Below are 18,478 nucleotides of genomic sequence, written 5' to 3' on the forward strand. Positions count from 1 at the left end.
GGTCATTAACGTCTGTCGGTTACTGTGCATGGACCTTGGTCTTGACATGTCCCCACACACAGTAATTGCAAGGTGTAAGGTCTGGCGACCTTGCTGGCCAATGTGTGGGTCCTCTTTTTTTCTGCATTGACACTATCTTGGAATCACGTGATTGCCTGCACACACATCGTTAAGCAGTGTCGACAGAACAAAATTTTAAATTTTCATCCACGTATAAAACAATATTTCGCTGTGATAAACCTATTACTTTAAGTTATAGTTTTTTAGAAGCCTTCGGGACTTTTAAAACATGCTGTAGAACCTGGTTTAATCACTAAATGACAGCCGAGACACAGTTGATTGTGTTTAAAGAAATAATATGTGCCAGAATAACACTTGAAAGTTTTTGTATATGCAGTGGAATCCAAATTTTATACTTGCAGATTTTTAACCTTTCCCACTTTATATATTCCACCATTCTGGTCTCAGTAAAGCCAAAACTTGAGAAAAAAATTCACAGATTATATATTATATTATATATACATATTCCTGTATGATGAGTTGTTATATAATCAACGTTCCACCTTATTGATTATTCCATTATAATTAGGAATGGACCAGTGTCAAATTTTTAATGATACTGATGAAGTATTAATATAAAATTTACTAGTGCCAATGGCTGATATTCTACATATCTGAAATAAAATTGCAAATTTTACATGAGAAATGTATGTGGTTCATTCACCTCTTTAAAATGAATGTAACTAAATGACTGCGATACATTTCACTTTAGAAAAATTACTATCCTGAATTATTATGTCCAGTACAAGGATATGAAAATTATATCTTCCATTCATAAAACTAAATATGTACTTAATAATAGAAATTACTGTATATAAAAAAAGAACATTAAAAACTGTACTTACATATGCGAGTATTTCAATATTTCCTACTGTAGAACGATGTTTCGGAGATTAACTATCCCCTTCTTCAGGTTCGTATGAAAAAACTAGGTACTTAGCATAGTACCACGTCGAAATGTAATATAAGGATTGTGGACAAGGGTTGGTGTGGATACATTTAAAATATTATATCCTCGCCCTAGAGGTATATAAAAAGCTTGTCGTTCACTAAAAAAAACTTGCACAATAAACCTATTCTCATGTTAAAAATGTTAAAAAACTAAAAAACCTGCATGTATCACTATACAACTTGCAGGTTCAACCATTCCTACCCAACTGTGCTTCCAAATCTACATGAAGGTCAGTTCTCCACGAATGTTTTCCTCTCCCCTTTATTTTCTCATTTCCCCTTATCACGTCACAAATCCAACGTAAATTCACGTTCTTCCCGGGCAGCTTGGATAACTTCCGGAGTGACGTGGAAACCGATATTCGGTTCAATCTTCCAGGCTTTGTCCCATTTTTTGAGGAAATTATATGTAATTATATGAAATTAAATGTATCCACACCAACCCTTGTCCACAATCCTTATATTACATTTCGACGTGGTACTATGCTAAGTACCTAGTTTTTTCATACGAACCTGAAGAAGGGGATAGTTAATCTCCGAAACGTCGTTCTACAGTAAGAAATATTGGAACAACATACTCGCATACGTAAGTACAGTTTTTAACGTCCTTTTTTTGATATTCTGGAATTGTGAGTAATACGCACCTAACCTACAAAATGCTAGAAATTACTGTGTAAATGCAATTTTATGTTTCTGAATTTTACATTTTCCCCACTCTGTACATTCAATCTTAATGGTCCCATTGAACCAATCTGTTAAAATGTTTGCAGATTTTTACGAATTTTTTACCTTGGTTCCCTGAAACACCAAAAACTGAGAATTAACTGTAACTTTCATTTTTAAAGATGTCAGTTTGTATCACATGATTTCACTAATAATAAATAAATAATAACCTGTGGCACAACAGCCCTTGAGGGCCAGGGTCTACCTACCAACTGTCGGCCTCACACCCACTTGCCTCAGCGGTGGTGGGCAATCATCCAACCAGTTACGGGATGACACGTGGTCAGCATGATGAACCCCAAGTCGTCGTCGTAGGTTTCCATGACAATGTTTCGCTACTCATTCGTAGTTCACCAATTTCCTCAGCATCGTGGGTAGCCACCGGTTCCGTACACTGGCCGAAATTTCAGGAGAAAAGTTGTTACGCTTCTCCCCAGGAGACTTGAACCAACACATGTCCCGAGCCCAAAGCCTGACACCATGGTGCTGGAAACATGATTTTACTAATGAACACAAATAGTGATACTTCTGCACACTTTGCAGGAATAGTGGTATCGGTAATTAAAATCGCCACACTTGCAGATTGCAATATTATTGATGTACCAATATAAGTTCAACCTATGTAAGCAAACCTATCCTATCAATTCTCTATAAATATATTAATAACTTACGTTTTGTGAGTATCTAGAAAACTCATGCGACGTTTCAGGACTCAACTGCTCCCTTCCTCAGGCTGCTCACGTTTAGGTTATGTATAAATGTATAAGGAGTATTGCAGCACATGCGGACTGTGGCTATTCACAGTTTTAAAGTTTTAACATTCCAAGGAGCAGTTACTAATCCGGGAAACAGCATGGTAGTCTGACGTGCACCTGTATTGGGTTGTAGATTTTTATTGTTTTTTAACCACACACCTTTTACCAATCCTATATCCTGTATCTATGAAGAGTTTGACGTGGTTATGATTTATACATAACCTAAACGTGAGCAGCCTGAGGAAGGGAGCAGTTGCATCCCGAAACGTTGCAGGAGTTACCTAGATACTCGCAAAACGTAAGTTATTAATATATTTATATTAAATTTGTGAGTAATTCACACAACTTTCATCATGAATTTGTGTATCAATTCTCTGTTGTTATGGTGGAAATATACACAGAACTTTCCTTGTAAGGAGCCAATATTTTCTTTCTTGCAGGTGTAAAGTCTGTTTCAAGCGCTTCGCACAGAGTGGCATCCTGCAGACTCACATGGCGATGCATTTGAACCAGAAGACCCACTTGTGCGAACTGTGTGGAAAGAGCTTCCGGCAAAGGTCTCAGCTGCGTCTTCACACCCAGAGGCATGCGGGAGTTCGGAAGTTTGATTGTGATATCTGTCCTGCCAAATTCCTTACAAAAGGTGAGTAAATCTACTAACATTGCTGAAACTGCTTCTTCTTTCACCTTTACACTCGGCTTCATGTGTTCTTTTCCAGTGCAATTATGTTTGGTTAAAGTTCTTCCCAATTGTCAGCATTACGATATTAATTACTAATTTGTAAAAAAAAAAAAAACATGTATAATGCACTTTATAATGATTCTTCTCCAACAGACAACAACACATCATGCCCAATTTTTATCCATACCTTCTTATCCAAAACTCCTATGCTCTTTAGTACCTTATGATTGTATCAGAAGAATATCTAATGAAGACCAAACATCGAGCAACTGCAAAATGCAACTATAAAGAAAGAGGTGCTATTTCATGACACATGTTGACAACATACTAAAAACTGTGATAAAATTACAACACGTACCTTGTTTTCCCTTCCGAATTTCCAATGGATCTCAATCCTTCAGGGTTGGGAGAAAAGAATGAGATGTGGAGTTTAAATTGAGTTGAAAGGTATAAAAACTATCACTTTCAAACAATTCTTGTACCAATTTCACCCAATACCTTGTACCAATTTCACCCAATACCTTGTACCAATTTCACCCAATACCTTGTACCAATTTCACCCAATACCTTGTACCAATTTCACCCAATACCTTGTACCAATTTCACACAATATCTTGTACCGATTTCACCCAATATCTTGTACCGATTTCACCCAATATCTTGTACCAATTTCACCCAATACCTTGTACCAATTTCACCCAATATCTTGTACCAATTTCACCCAATACCTTGTACCAATTTCACCCAATACCTTGTACCAATTTCACCCAATACCTTGTACCGATTTCACCCAATACCTTGTATCGATTTCACCCAATACCTTGTACCCATTTCACCCAATACCTTGTACCCATTTCACCCAATACCTTGTACCAATTTCACCCAATACCTTGTACCGATTTCACCCAATACCTTGTACCCATTTCACCCAATATCTTGTACCAATTTCAGCCAATACCGATGCTTGAAATTTTAACAAAATTGATTCATAATATTGGGTTGGCAACTAAGTTCCCGCCGTTTTTTTTAATTGGAAAAATCTCTATGACATTAAATATGTTTGGCACGAAGGTGTACATCATGCGAAAGAGAATATATTGTTCTACCTAAATTTATGTTTCTTTCTTACTAAGACACATTTTTTTGTTATTTACAGTTCATTAAAATGGAATGTCAAGTTGAGAAGAATGAGCATTTTCGACACCTCCTCCTTTTTGCCTTTAATCAAGGTTCTAAGGCCGCAGAAGCTGCTCGCAACATTTGTGCTGTGTATGGAGTGCGTGCTATAGCTGAAAGAACCACCCGTAATTGGTATGCGAAGTTCAAAAAAGGAAATTTTGACCTCAAAGACGCATCTCGTTCTGGCCGTCCAGTTGAGTTCGATGAAGAGCGATTGAACCACTTGTTGCATGAAAATCCGTGTCAAACAACAAGCGAACTGGCAGAGACAATGGGTTGCTCCCACACTACTGTAGAGAAGCATCTTCACTCGATGGGAAAGGTTCAGAAGTGTGGAGCATGGGTGCCTCATACTTTAAGTGTCACCAACAAAAATCATGCAACAAGTGGTTCAATCGCTCTTCATCGAACTCAACTGGACGGCCAGAACGAGATGCGTCTTTGAGGTCAAAATTTCCTTTTTTGAACTTCGCATACCAATCACGGGTGGTTCTTTCAGCTATAGCACCCACTCCATACACAGCACAAATGTTGCGAGCAGCTTCTGCGGCTTTAGAACCTTGATTAAAGGCAAAAAGGAGGTGTCGAAAATGCTCATTCTTCTCAACTTGACATTCCATTTTAATGAACTGTAAATAACAAAAAAATGTGTCTTAGTAACAATGAAACATAAATTTAGGTAGAACAATATATTCTCTTTCGCATGATGTACACCTTCGTGAAAAAAATGTATTTAATGTCATAGAGATTTTTCCAATTAAAAAAAACGGCGGGAACTTAGTTGCCAACCCAATATTAAAAAAATTACTTCAGAATATAAAAATACCTGTTATGTAATAACAAAATACAGCCTTTTTACATCATATTGAAAATTAATGTGACTTTGAATTTTGCATAACTTCCAGAACAACCAGACCTTGTGAAAGTGTAGGAAAATGTAGAAAAATCAAAATTCCTTTGCTGTGTAATTTTACATGTACAAGTATATATTAGTCGAGTTTGGAATACCTAAGAAGCTTGTTAGTATGATAAAAGTATGCACCAGTGAAACAGAAAGTAAAATTCGTGTGGGTATTAATGTGTCTAACAAATTTACAATTCATGATGGGTTAAAACAAGGAGATGCATTATCTCATTTGCTCTTTAATTTTGCCTTAGAATATGCTGTTAGGAAGGTAAAAGAAACTAAAGAAGGACTAAAATTAAATGGTGTGACTCAGTTGTTAGCATATACAGATGATGTAGACGTACTGGGGGATGATGTGAATACAATTAAGAATAATGCTAAAATATTTTTCAAAACTGCTAAAGAGATAGGTTTGGAAGTTAACAAAGAGAAAACTAAATATATGCTTACAGGCCGAAACCAAGTGTTAGGTAATAATCAAAATCTAATTATTGATAACAACTCGTTTGAACCAGTTTCCAAATTCAAATACTTAGGAGTAATATTAACATGTGAAAATTATATTAAAGAGGAAATAAAGAGTAGGCTTAATTCAGGAAACGCATGTTACTTCTCTCTTCATAAACTTTTGTCTTCTCGTTTAATATCTAAGAAACTAAAAGTTAAAATATACAAAACAGTAATTTTGCCTGTAGTATTATATGGGTGCGAAACTTGGTCCCTTACATTGAAAGAGGAACATAAATTGAGAGTATTTGAAAATAAGATCCTTAGGAAAATCTTTGGACCTAAAAGGGATGTGGAGACAGGTGAGTGGAGAAGGTTACATAATTTAGAACTACATAATTTGTATTCATGTCCAGATATTATTAGAATGATTAAATCAAGAAGACTTAGATGGGCAGGCCGTGTGGCACGAATGGGAGAGGAAAGAAGAGTTTACAGGATTCTTGTTGGGAAACCTGATGGTAAGGGACCAGTAGGAAGGCCAAGACGAAGATGGAGGGACAACGTTGAGGTGGACCTAAGGGAAATTGGTAGGGATGGAAAAGAGTATATAGATCTTGCTCAAGATAGGGACAGATGGAAGGCCTGTGTTGCTGCAGCCATGAACCTTCGGGTTTAAGAAGGCTAGAGAGTTAGTTAGTTAGTTAGTTAGTTAGTTACAAGTATGTAACACTCCATTGTTTCTTAATGACTTTATACTGTTAATAATGAAATATTTATGTATTTCAGGTGACATGGAAAGACATAGAAGGACACATACTGGTGAAAGGCCTTTTGTATGTGAACTCTGTGGAAAGCCTTTTACTCGTCAGCAGTCACTTAATGAACATATGAACAGGCATTATGGACTGAAGCCTTATGAATGTAAATACTGTGGAAAAGGTAAAAAAATATACTTTACGCTTGCTTGGAATTATTTTAGTTTTAGATATACGTTGTTAGTATGGTGAATAATGTTACAATGCCCTTTTTCAACCTTTGGTCTGTTAGTAGTGAAAATAATCAATATAAAATTCCAAGCAAAACCATTTGTTTTCCTCAGTTCACCATACGGTGTCACCTTAAGGCCAAATGTCATAAAAATGGTAACAATATATATATATTTTTTTACATACAATGCTGGGCAAACACATTGAGTTTAGAATCCTCACCCAAACCACTTGCACAAACGTGAGAAGCTAATTATGTAGCCACATGGAAACCCATCAAGTTAAAAATATGAAATACATACAACAGCCATACCACCAAATGAAGGAAACTTCAATCTTCAGAAGGTATGCATTACGTCAAGTGTCGGCTGGATCTATGTACGTACAGCAACATTGTTCTATTTAAGTTGTTTATTTAAAAAAAAAAAATCTAGTAAAACTATATTTACCAATTCTTCTACAAGTTCCATTATCTCAAATTATACAATTCAATATTGTCTCAGCAACAATTATTATAGTTTTTCTTGTATGTACGCATTGCTTGCATTGTAGAATTTTTTTCTTGTAGTTTACATTTATTATTATTATTATTAATTAAGCCGAGCAGGTTAAGGCGTTCACTCGTCTTGAGATCATTCGCTGCGGGACGGCGTAGGTTCGAATCCGGCTCTGGTCGGAATTTATTCGGCCTACGTATAGGGCCGGTGGCAACCAACCATCGTGAGGAAATTGGGGAGCTCCGAGTGAGTGAGCGTAATCTGGTCACGGAGACCTACTATAACGGCTGGGGATACGTTGGGCTGACCTCCCGACTATTCCAATACTGGTTGAAGATCTCCACGCTTAGAGGTGACGAAGGAAAGCGTGGGAGGGAGACCGGCAGTCGGTAGGTACGCCTAGGCCCTTCATGGGCTGTTGCGCGACGGATTATTAAAAGATTATTATTATATAAATAATGAAAATGGTAACATAGATCCAGTGTGGAGTTTTCTTTTTCACAAATGGAGTAAGCCACCATCTTTAAAATTTAATGTAACAGAAAACATCAAGAAACTTTGTGAAAACAATGATGAGTTTGAATTACGTGATGATATTTGGGATTCATAATTTTAAATAAGAAATAATGTGATCAAAATTTTTTATCTGAAATCAAAATAAAACAGACTGCTTCTTTTCACAGTTAGATTGCTATATTACAACAATGTAACATTGACAACATCCATTATATAAGGGATTCTTTTTATTTAAAAAATTGCTAACCATTGTTATAACTGCATCTTTAGTCAAAATATGGTGCTCAAAAAAAGTTTTGCATATTATGATTGCATGCGGTTTGAGTCGCGATATCCCCAAAAGGTATACAATGTTCATTATGTGAGCAATGCCCGAGATAGAAACTGACATAATGCCCCAAGTGAGTTTGATGTTCAGCAGATAGAGGGCAGTAGTTGCCACATGACCTCTGAGCAGATTTGAAAACAGCCCGATGGAAGGCATTGTCCATGTCTTATCCGCTCTTGTGAGTTGGAAACTGCACAGAGAGCGGGTGGAAAACCATTTCTGCTATGGACCGCATTCGAAATGTAACGCTGCTGCAAGAGGGATATCGCCAAGTGGACGTCGCTTCCTGTGTTGGAGTGAACCAAAGTGATGTCTCTCGAGTGTGGAAAAAGTTCAGTGAGACACAATCAGTTGCTGATTGACCAAGGATGCAAAACAAGATGCAGGGAAGATCGGTACATGGTGATTCCAGCACGTCGTAGACCCACTGCAAATGCTAACAGTTTGTGCCAGGATCTGCGGAGGGCCTCAGGAGCGAATATTTTCAATCAGACAGTGCGGAATCGACTTCATGAGGAAGGATTGACGTCAAGAATACCCATACCCAAGGTTCCTCTGAAACCACACCATAAGAGAGAACGTGTAAGGTGGGCAACAATGCACAGCGCATGGAGTCAGGAACAGTGGGAGCACACGCTCCTTACAGATGAGGTCACCATCAGTTTGCACCCGTTAAGCAAAAGCATAAGTGTTTGGAGATCATCAGATGAGAGATTGAACAAGCCCTTCATCCAGCAATGTCATGAGCATCAGGGAGGCTTCATCATGTTTTGGAGTGGAATCATGTTTGGTTGACGTACGCCCCTGATTCCTCTCCAGGGTCACATGACTGGTCTGATGTACAGAAATGCTATTCTCGAATCCGTGGTACCAGGTTTCTCTACAACTGTGGGGGATGGCTTCACGCTGGTGGATGATAACGCTCGACCACATTGAGCCAGAGTGGTTCAAGAGTTCCTTGATATGCATGGCATTCGACGCATGGTGTGGCCGGCGTATTCTCCAGACATGAACTGTGTGGAACATGCATGGGGACACCTGAAGCAAGCAATTGTCAGCCGCGAAAATCTTCCTGTGAACAAGGTGCAAATGCGGCAGGCTGCCATTCAAGAGTGGGGCAGTCTTCCTCAGGAAAAATTGAAGGCTCTTATCCTTAGCATGCCCCGTCGTGTTCAAGCATGCCTTTGGGCTCGAGGTGGCTATACACGGTACTGAACTCCCATCTGTTGATCCCAAGCATGCCTGCGAGCCGTAGGTACACGGTATTGCACTGCCTTTCTTCTGTGTTTCGCATCCCACATTTTCCATCTTGTGATTCTGGTGTGATTTTGTTTCTTCTGCATGGATGCACTGTTTTCTTTCTGTTTGTATGTCTCCCCTGTACTCTCGAATATGATTCCATGTATCTAGTACAATAAAATGATCACAAACCCTGAATATGCAAAACTTTATTTGAGCACTGTAAAAATAAATGTCTGATGAAGGGAGCGTGTGTTCTCCTGAAACGTCACAAAGAAAAACTTGTTTTCTTATGCTTGTAATAACCGTAAACTACAAGAAAATAATCAATTATTATGTAGCCAATGTGGTGGCTGGTCGACTTTTGATCTTGCCACTGAAGTTACCATGTGCAAATCCTGGCGTGGGTGCTCTTTGTGAGTGTTCCTTCATCAATTTCTCCATATGTTCATTCATGTTCATGATTAGCCAAAAGTGGCTAAAAAGCAAACTAAAATAACCCAAATCAATAAAGAGAAATCTTCATAATTTCATCATAATGCCACTGAACCTTATCATTGCAGTTAGCCAAATCTGGCTAAATATAAACAAAATAAAAATACAATTTCATTTATTATATGTATTGCAGTGTGCAATTTTAACACCGATTTTTGTCTTTTTTCAATAATTTGGCACTTTTCCTTTTCAGTTTGATGATTCATTTTTCTTTTTCTTTCAGGCTTTGCAGAGATGTCTGCATGTTACAAGCATATAAAGAGCCATGAACGATCTGCAAAGGACGACATGACAGAACAACTTGTTAATTCAATTAGGAACCAAGTGCAGGATTCTCAGTGTGCCTCGTCCCAAGAACCAGGTATAACAAGACTACGTTATGTGTGTGTTTCGTGAACTGTTCAGGTCCTCATTCTGTACAAGTTCAGTCTATAAGATGCTTGGATAGTAGGGCGTACAATACCGATTAATTCATATTAAATCTCTGATGGCTGATAGTTTTCCAGAATCTGTGTATCTTGCAGGGTGGGCAAAATGTGTAATTTTCATTAATTTGGCATCAATTTTGTGATGAAAATGGATTTTGAAAATAAATAATGTTTAATTTATTGTGGCATGAACATTTCGTGAGCCAGATACAGCACCTTGTCATGTTGCATCAAGAATCAATATATTTTCCTCTTAAGTTTGCCTTTTGGTCCTCTGTTAGAAGAAATGTTTGTAAATGATATCAAATAGTGCCATCTTTTACTTATTTTTTTGTCAATTTGCTATTCTCTTTGTGTTATTTTGTTACTTTTAATTATTATTTTTTAATATTTTTTGCTTATTATTATAATAATAATAATTATTATTATTATTGCATTTTCATTGTTGACAATTTCAGTGTAAAATGGGCACCTGTGCTGTATCTGGAATTTTCTCAATAAATAACTAAATACAGTTCACATAACATTTTAATAATAATATGAACAAAACAGCAAGCATAACTTTTTATCTTGTATTGCTACATGAACAACAAATGAAAATAATGAAATTCCACAATCAATTGTTACTGATTCTAAGATATGTAAATCCTTTAAAAGCATATGTATCAAAATGTAAATAAGAATGTTCAGTGATCATGACTGTAGTGCATTGTTACAAATTTATGAAATCTTAATATGGAAAAATTCTTATTACATTTAATATTCTGTGAGCTTATGAACATTTTAAAATAGAACACAGTTTGAATGAAGTGCTTACTCTGTAATATTTATAAGTGTTCTAATCTGCTGTAAAACGTTATGTATGGTTGGAAATCAACTCTGCTGTCAACTCAGCATTGCCACCTTGTAATGAAGGGGTTCTGGGTTCAAAAAGACAAATTGCACCGTGCTTTATTATTCCACTTGAAACTTTCAGTCTAGTTTCAATAAGCCTATCTTAGCACAAAGCAGACTTAAAATGAACTTTGGATCTTTAAAACTTGCAGCAGTATCACAAAGAACTTCACAATTTTGAATAACCAGATGAAATTTGGATATGTTGTTGTATGTAAAGATTAATATAAGTTGTTTTGAGTTCTGATATTTATCATATTATTATTTGAAAAGAAACTAAGTATTCAATTATTTTGTGCAGCAAAATACACTGTCCTACTTCATGCTGACCAGTCGTTGGATGTCGGGAGAGAGATGGTTGTAACAGGGGTTGCCAACTCCAGTCTCCCGGAGGAAACTCAGCAGGTGACAGTGACAGTGTCGGAAGACATCCAGGAGTTTGCAGCCATTAACCTTTTGGCATCGGCCTCAACTTTCCAGCAGGCATTTTGAAGCAATTTACTAACAAAGGTAAGAACTTACAGCCAGTATGTGTACTGTGTTTACAAACTGCTGACAAGAAGTGTTTGAAATTATTGAATATAATTTCTACTTATAGTGCATTTAGCCCTTAAATGCCGGATGCGACACAAATGTCACATTTCGGAACTAAGGCTGGATGTGGCATTCAACTTTGGGAACATACTTTAATTCAGGCAATGTTCAGAGAGTGGTACATGAGCCTTGAGGATCTCATTAGCAATTAGTAAAGTTTCAATTCATTCTGGCTATATAAAGGATTTTAAATTTTCCATCAAAAACAAACATGCCTTTTACATTAGAAAATACATTTTTCTCCAAGAGCACCACCAGTACATGCACAATTCTTGTAATGAGAATGGAACATTTAATGCAATATGCAGGTATCGTTTTGAACCCTCACATCCTAGCTTTGGCTACTTGGGGCCCCGACAAGTTTCAAATTTTGTAAAAAAAAAAAGTGCATTTTTTTACTTTCATGTTCTTCTTCAACTTGATAAATGAAAATTGTTTTTTTTTGGCTTATAACCTAGTTTGTACTGAACAAAACAAGCTATAATTTGTAATTCTAGCATTCAGGTGTTGGTACTTACACATAGAAAATCAGTTCCTGGTTAACTTGGAGAAATACAGTGAGATATTAGTCAGATTTTGCTTTTTTCTGGTTTTCAGAAAGAAAAATAAGGTTTCTGGTTATCTTTCTTCTTTTTCAGGTAACAAGTCCAGCGTGATCAATCTCCTCTATGCAGAATATACCAAAGATAATGAATGTACATACATATTATTTTCTCTGCCGTGGTGAGTAACCTATACTATCAGTATATTATTTATTGTAATGACACTGAAATTATATGGTAAAAAAGTTACAAAAATTGTAGTGAAATCCTGCTTTATGTTTTTTCTAGTCTGTTTATCTTGCCTTCTAATGGTGGAAAGCTTATATATATCAGTTGAGAGTTGGGTTAGCGCTTATAGCATTGTTGATACTATTTTTTTTTGCATAATTCTCACTGCAGGCTGTGAAGGTTATACAACAGGAGGGTGTAGTACTCGTTCACTGCAGAGAAAATATGTCATATCCGTTCATGAAATGGTGTAAGCCAAAGAAATGCACAGAATGTTCGTTATGTGTATCTTATTTAGAAATCCTCAAACATTTTCAGCATTATGTAGTACTGTATAAGAGAGGTTATGTTAAAACCCCATTAAGGTCAAACAAGGATGGGCAAATGAAAGCTATCAGTTCAATTAATAGTAATATTATGAAATCCACACTTACTATGGCTCATGAAATTTATCATCACCTCATGTTTTGACACAAGCCTCAAGCCATTCTTACCATCTGACACAAGATACTGTCTCACTCCTAGTACTGGAAAATACATATTTATTCACATTTGTAATAGGGATGTACAGATGTGGAATAACTAGTGGCGAGCCGAACCGATGCAGATGTATCGTTATTGGCCGATATCAGTGGCATCAGTATCAGAAAGTATCGGTTGGAATTTATTTACCGATACTTTTCCGGCATTGTGATCTTTCACGGACTCCTAAGAAAATGCTGTAAGACATTTTTGAGGAGTCAAATTATCCTGGAAATCATGCAAAATTCTAAATTTATTTTTGTTTTGCACCAGTTTTGTGTGAAAAAAACTGAATTTTGTGATAATGTAACATGTAATATTCTGATGTAATTCTCAAATATTTAAAGCAAACATCGTGGTAAATTGATGCGTATAATTAGAGTTTTCTGGTTTTGAACCAAGCAAAAACATAAAGTAACACTGAGAACTACCATATTTTTTTAAATGAAATCTCTTTTTGGTCTTCTTTAATAAGAATTGCTTCTATATAAAAATTTCTTAATGTTTACATAGCCACTTTTTATATACAAAATAATACACGATTATTTTGCATCCAATCTGTTTGGTATCAAAACGGAATCTGTAGAAAAATAATTCTTTGGGAAATTTACACTAATAAATAAAAATATGTTACGGCAATGTATGAGCAAAATAAGGGCTGAATATTTAAAGTTGATGTAAAAAATATGTACATACCTTTATTCATATGGAGTGAACCCTTGGTTTTATTTTGACCAAGGACCAAAGTGAAGAAACATAAAATGAAAAAGTCTGGGAGTGCAAATCTGTGTTCCACTGTATAAACTAACCAAATGTTAAATTATTAACTTTTCATTATTTACCACACTATTTCTTACACCAGTACTTTTCACTTGACACTAAACTTTAAATACTCAGCATTATTGATTTCCGTGTATACAACGTAGCTTGCTAGTTTTGCTTGTTAATGTAAATTTATCCCATTTCTATTTTCTCTACATGGCGACATTCTAACATGAAATAGAAACAATCTTCAAGAAGGCAAATTAGAGATTTCACTAACGTGCACACACAGCTTCTGATGATGGTACTATATCTATAACTGAAAATGTTTGATTTTCAAAATAGATGCATGCAAGGGAAATTGTCTTGTGACCCACTAGGGAAGACAATGAAGTTAATTTGCTATGTTCAAGTGAATCCTATTGATGTCCTCTGAGAGGAAGTTATTAAATTGGCAAAAAGCTGATTCACGCCACAAAACGAAGAGAAGTAATGAAGAAAAAATTCTGTAACATGCTAGAGTGATTTATATACTCAGGGTACAAACTTTTTATTATTTTTTTTCTCAGTTTTTGTATGTGTTATATATATTTTCCATGAAGGGTATAAATGAGTATAGCTTGCCTTTTTGCTGGTAGTGATCAAGATTGTTATATTTATAAAAAAGTGCATTGTTGCCAGTTTTATGGCATTAATAAAGTGTAGTCTGCGTGATTGTTATTTATGTCTTACGTACGATGATATCTTCTATGAATAAATTGTCTAACAACTTGTAGTAATTTTTGTGCTGTTGAAAACGTTTACCGCAATTTCATTTGTCGTTTTGTGCTTTCGATTTTTTCAAGCTCGTACCTCTGAGGTGGTTTTACCAATGAACTACATCTAATGTGAAAATATGCCTTGTGCACTAAAGCACATAGTTTTATGTGCATTATTGAATTGAATTAATTGAAGTCAAAATTGTGGGTGCATAAGCACTTGGGCTATTTGTACCCAAACTGTAGGTCCACACACCAGGCCCTCATTGGCTTGCAAGACTGCAGTTACCGAAGTGTACTACGTGAAAGCGAGCTTTTTGGGTGTTCTCTCAAAGGTCACGTGCATTAAAATCAGGAAACAGGAACCGAAAACAAACACCACGAAAATAAAAGTCCCGCAAAAGGTCTTTCTTGAAACATGGAGAGCTCTTTGTGGCCACTGTTTCCTGATATTTTTTTGAAGGAATGCAAGACATTTTGTTGTATTATAATCCAGATTATGTGCTCCAAAAGGCACGAGTCAGTACAGTGTAACCCCGATTTTACATTAAAAACTTAAAATCCAGGAAAATTATGTAGCTTTTTCCTCTCTTGGTACCCTGAAGATTGAAGGTATGATGGGGAAAATGTGTCTGGGAATGCAAATCAAGGTGTCACTGTATAAAGGCACTTTTTCATGAAACAGTTTTTTCTTCAGCTGTAGACAGTAAATTTATTGATTTGCTTTTCTTTCACTTTTGGCTAATAGTGAAGATCAGAATGGGTTATATGAAATTGATGAACATTATGAACATTATGCCCAGACTGGGATTTGAACCTATAAATTGAAAAGTTGTCAAGTTCTAAAATGAAATGAGCTTTATTTGTATAAAAAGGTAAAGGTAAAGTGCTCCCCTGTGCATAGCATCACGCCATGAAGGCGTATAGGGGGTGTGGGGGTAACGCCCCACACTTTCTTGATCCGGTCGTGAGTGGGGGTGATGTGATCAGCATCACGCCCCTGACCGCCTTTACCCCCCAGGGTTTCCCCCAGGTACCCATGTTATTCGACGCTGGGTGGGTGCCGGGACCGCTTTCACCGTTAGAAAAGTTCCCGGATTTGAACCGGCCGGGGATCGAACCCGGGACCTTGAGCATGGTAGTCAGACGCTTTATTTGTATAGTAAAATTAAAATTGATTTTCAAGCATTGGAATTAAACTAACCAAATACTTTGCGTTCCATTTGTTGCATAATATAAAGTTTAATTCCACTGAAATAGGTTTTAATTGTGGTGAATAAGTTTTGCATTGACAGTTTCTGTGCAAATTAATGCATAATAATAATTTACATAACAATAATAATTAGGAACTTCCTTTTGTCATCAGCTGGAGGTAATTTTTGTTTTAGAAATCTTTAATTTTGCGTTAATTTGACATTATTTGCTTTGGGTGAATAGCTTTTTACACAAATGTTAGAAATAAGCTAAATAAAGAATGAAGTTTATATCTCATGTAATGATAAAATAACAATATATATATTCTTAGTAAAAAAAGTTGTTTTCAACTAACTACACACTCTTTGACACAGGTTTTGAAAGAAGGAAATGCCGATTTGGTAAAATATCATAAACTCTGTATTAATCTTTTAAAAAAGAACATTACAGGGTTAGAATTACATATCTGAACCAACAGTAATGCAGTCAATGAGCTATCATTATAATTGTCTCTTTTTCATATATAAATGAACAGTTTATAGAAAACAAGAATTTAAAAAGTTTGGACTTATAAACAGTGTAATTGTACATGATTTTTATAACCCGTAAATCAACCACAGACCAACTGTATGTTCGTTCAACAGTCAACACACTTTCTGATCACTGTCAACATTTCTTGATAATGATGATGTAACTGATCTTGAGAAGAACATGATGTAATTTTTTTAGTGAAGAGTTTTTTCCCTGAGGGCTGCTTTGTTGAGCAATAACAATAGTTTTACCATGGCAGTCTGCTTTCACCTCATGATGAACACTGATAGCACCAACAAAGTCCACAGCGACAGTTTCGCAATTCGTCCCACCGAAGAAGTTTTCCGCCTTTGAATCGCCGCTATTTTGTCACCTGAAAAAGTTAATATTAGAAAAGCCAAGAACTATTCATGCATCCCTTCACATGGGATGTACTCAGTCAGTGTTACGTGTACGAGGGTTGTTCAAGTAATAAGGCAATCAATATGTAAATGTGGTCTTGGTACCTTACTGATTGTACAACCCTCACAGTTGGGAATAGAAATAAGTTCATACAATCTTTGAAATTTAGAATATATTCTATCGGCACCTATAATATATTTCTGTACAACTTGTCAAAATGACAAACTCTCTGCTTTGGCCCAGAGGTTTTAGGTTCGAATCCTGAGTAAGGTATGAATGTGTCTTTGCTACATAATCTATTTCAAAGCCTCATCATTCATCTTCGACATAAATGCTGTGTTAAAAAAAAATAAGCTTGTTTTAAAAAGATAACTGCTGTCATACAAGTCTTTCTGGATTTTATCAAACAGTTTATCTGAAATTTGTAATCTCTTTGTTACCTTCACATTTTGTTTTTAAAAAGGTAAAGTGTCTACCTTTTCCTGCACATTGCAACAAGTGCACAGAGTTGAGATGGGAGCTCCACACACTGACGATCGCGGCTATTGTGGAGACGGATGTGATCATCACCACGCTCCAGCTTCATTTACTCCCCCTTAAGGCTACTCCCAAGATAGCCATTATAATAGAGACTGGCTGAAACCTAGAGCATCTTTTGCAGGGATATTGTCTGAAAAACAATCCCAAGAATCAAACTTGTGTGTTCCATGTGGCAGTCTTAATGACTCGATCACCGCGGCTCCTATTTTAGGTTTGCCATTCATTTAGTATAGTAGCAAAACTTGATTATCTATAATGAGATGCCTCAGTTGAGTTGAGTTTTTAAGTCCACTTTGTGCACAGAAAGGCTAATCAGGACTGGGACTACAGCTTAAAGTGGATCTAAACCACTATATGCCTCCACTGGGTTTTGAACCTGGAACCCCCTTGATTACAAGGCTTGATGTTGCCACTATGCCATCCTGCAGATTGATATGCTACAGGACATGCCATTGGCTATCTCTTGTAATAAGTGTTAGTGCCTTATATAGTGCATTAATTAAACAGTATGCTTTGGAGAAAGGCTAGGAAACTTCTCTCATTTTGGAGCTGAAAATCGCAAATTTATAACAACAATAGAAATAATAGCAGTAGTTGTATTATTATGTTTAATGATGATAAAGAATTTATTTTCTCACACTAATCTTGTCCCGAGCATTCACTGTTCTGATGATTGCCCAATTTTTATTTTTTATTTTACATCCATTATTTTTGCACTTTGAGAAAACGTGTTAGTCCATAGGTCTTGTTAAACAAAAAAGGCACCTGTTTTCAATTCCTCCAATATTTAATGGAGAAGAACTTCCGAAAATTCTAATATGTGAATAACGAGAATATAAGCCTTGCATTAAATATATACAGATGGGGGACAAAATAATACGAACACCTGTGAAAAAGTATGTCACATTTCACATCGCCAGTACAGCAGCACCACCTGGCATTGAAGTCTGCCACCTAGTGGCCGTGAAGGGTATTAGTCTGTCAACAGCAGTCATTGGTGGTGCACTCGTCTATCGTACGCTCTCAAGAGACGCTGCAATGTCAGACCTGACAAGAGTTCCAAAGAGGCAAGATTGTTGGAGCACGTTCAGCTGGAGCCATGGTGACGGAAACCGCAAACCTTTTGGGGTGTGTAAGGAGCACAGTATCAGCCGTTATGACAGCGTACGCAACACAAGGTAAGATGGCATCTTCAAAGCACAATAGTGGACGAAAGACAAAGCTTGCTGCTCGGGATAGGAGGCTGTTGAAGTGCATAGTGGCCCGAAAGCACAAGCAATCGTTATCCGAGATAACATCTGAAATGAACAGGCAT

At 36.5% G+C, this 18,478-nt stretch overlaps 2 protein-coding genes across 5 annotated transcripts in view; one reads left to right on the forward strand and one right to left on the reverse strand.

Annotated features, from left to right (window-relative positions):
- LOC145979340 (uncharacterized) overlaps positions 1 to 14,481 on the forward strand; it is a 47,134-nt gene extending 32,653 nt beyond the window's left edge. For 3 of the 4 annotated variants that reach the window (XM_083112203.1, XM_083112204.1, XM_083112205.1), the window contains exons 8-12: positions 2,930 to 3,132; positions 6,494 to 6,646; positions 9,992 to 10,129; positions 11,392 to 11,600; positions 12,323 to 14,481. In XM_083112203.1, the coding sequence (XP_082968329.1) occupies positions 2,930 to 3,132; positions 6,494 to 6,646; positions 9,992 to 10,129; positions 11,392 to 11,582 (685 nt within the window). In that variant the 3' untranslated portion in view covers positions 11,583 to 11,600; positions 12,323 to 14,481. The remainder of the gene's footprint in view (positions 1 to 2,929; positions 3,133 to 6,493; positions 6,647 to 9,991; positions 10,130 to 11,391; positions 11,601 to 12,322) is intronic. The other variant, XR_014440777.1, reaches the window with a different exon arrangement.
- A 1,718-nt stretch (positions 14,482 to 16,199) lies between these two features.
- Positions 16,200 to 18,478, reverse strand: part of LOC145979413 (lachesin-like) — a 287,347-nt gene continuing 285,068 nt past the window's right edge. Inside the window, exon 7 of the mRNA XM_083112296.1 lies at positions 16,200 to 16,594. Within this exon, the coding sequence (XP_082968422.1) occupies positions 16,488 to 16,594 (107 nt within the window). The 3' untranslated portion in view covers positions 16,200 to 16,487. The remainder of the gene's footprint in view (positions 16,595 to 18,478) is intronic.

Source organism: Lepisma saccharinum, chromosome 26 (assembly GCF_977018435.1).
Source record: "Lepisma saccharinum chromosome 26, izLepSacc3.1, whole genome shotgun sequence".
Classification (NCBI taxonomy): Eukaryota; Metazoa; Arthropoda; class Insecta; order Zygentoma; family Lepismatidae; genus Lepisma; species Lepisma saccharinum.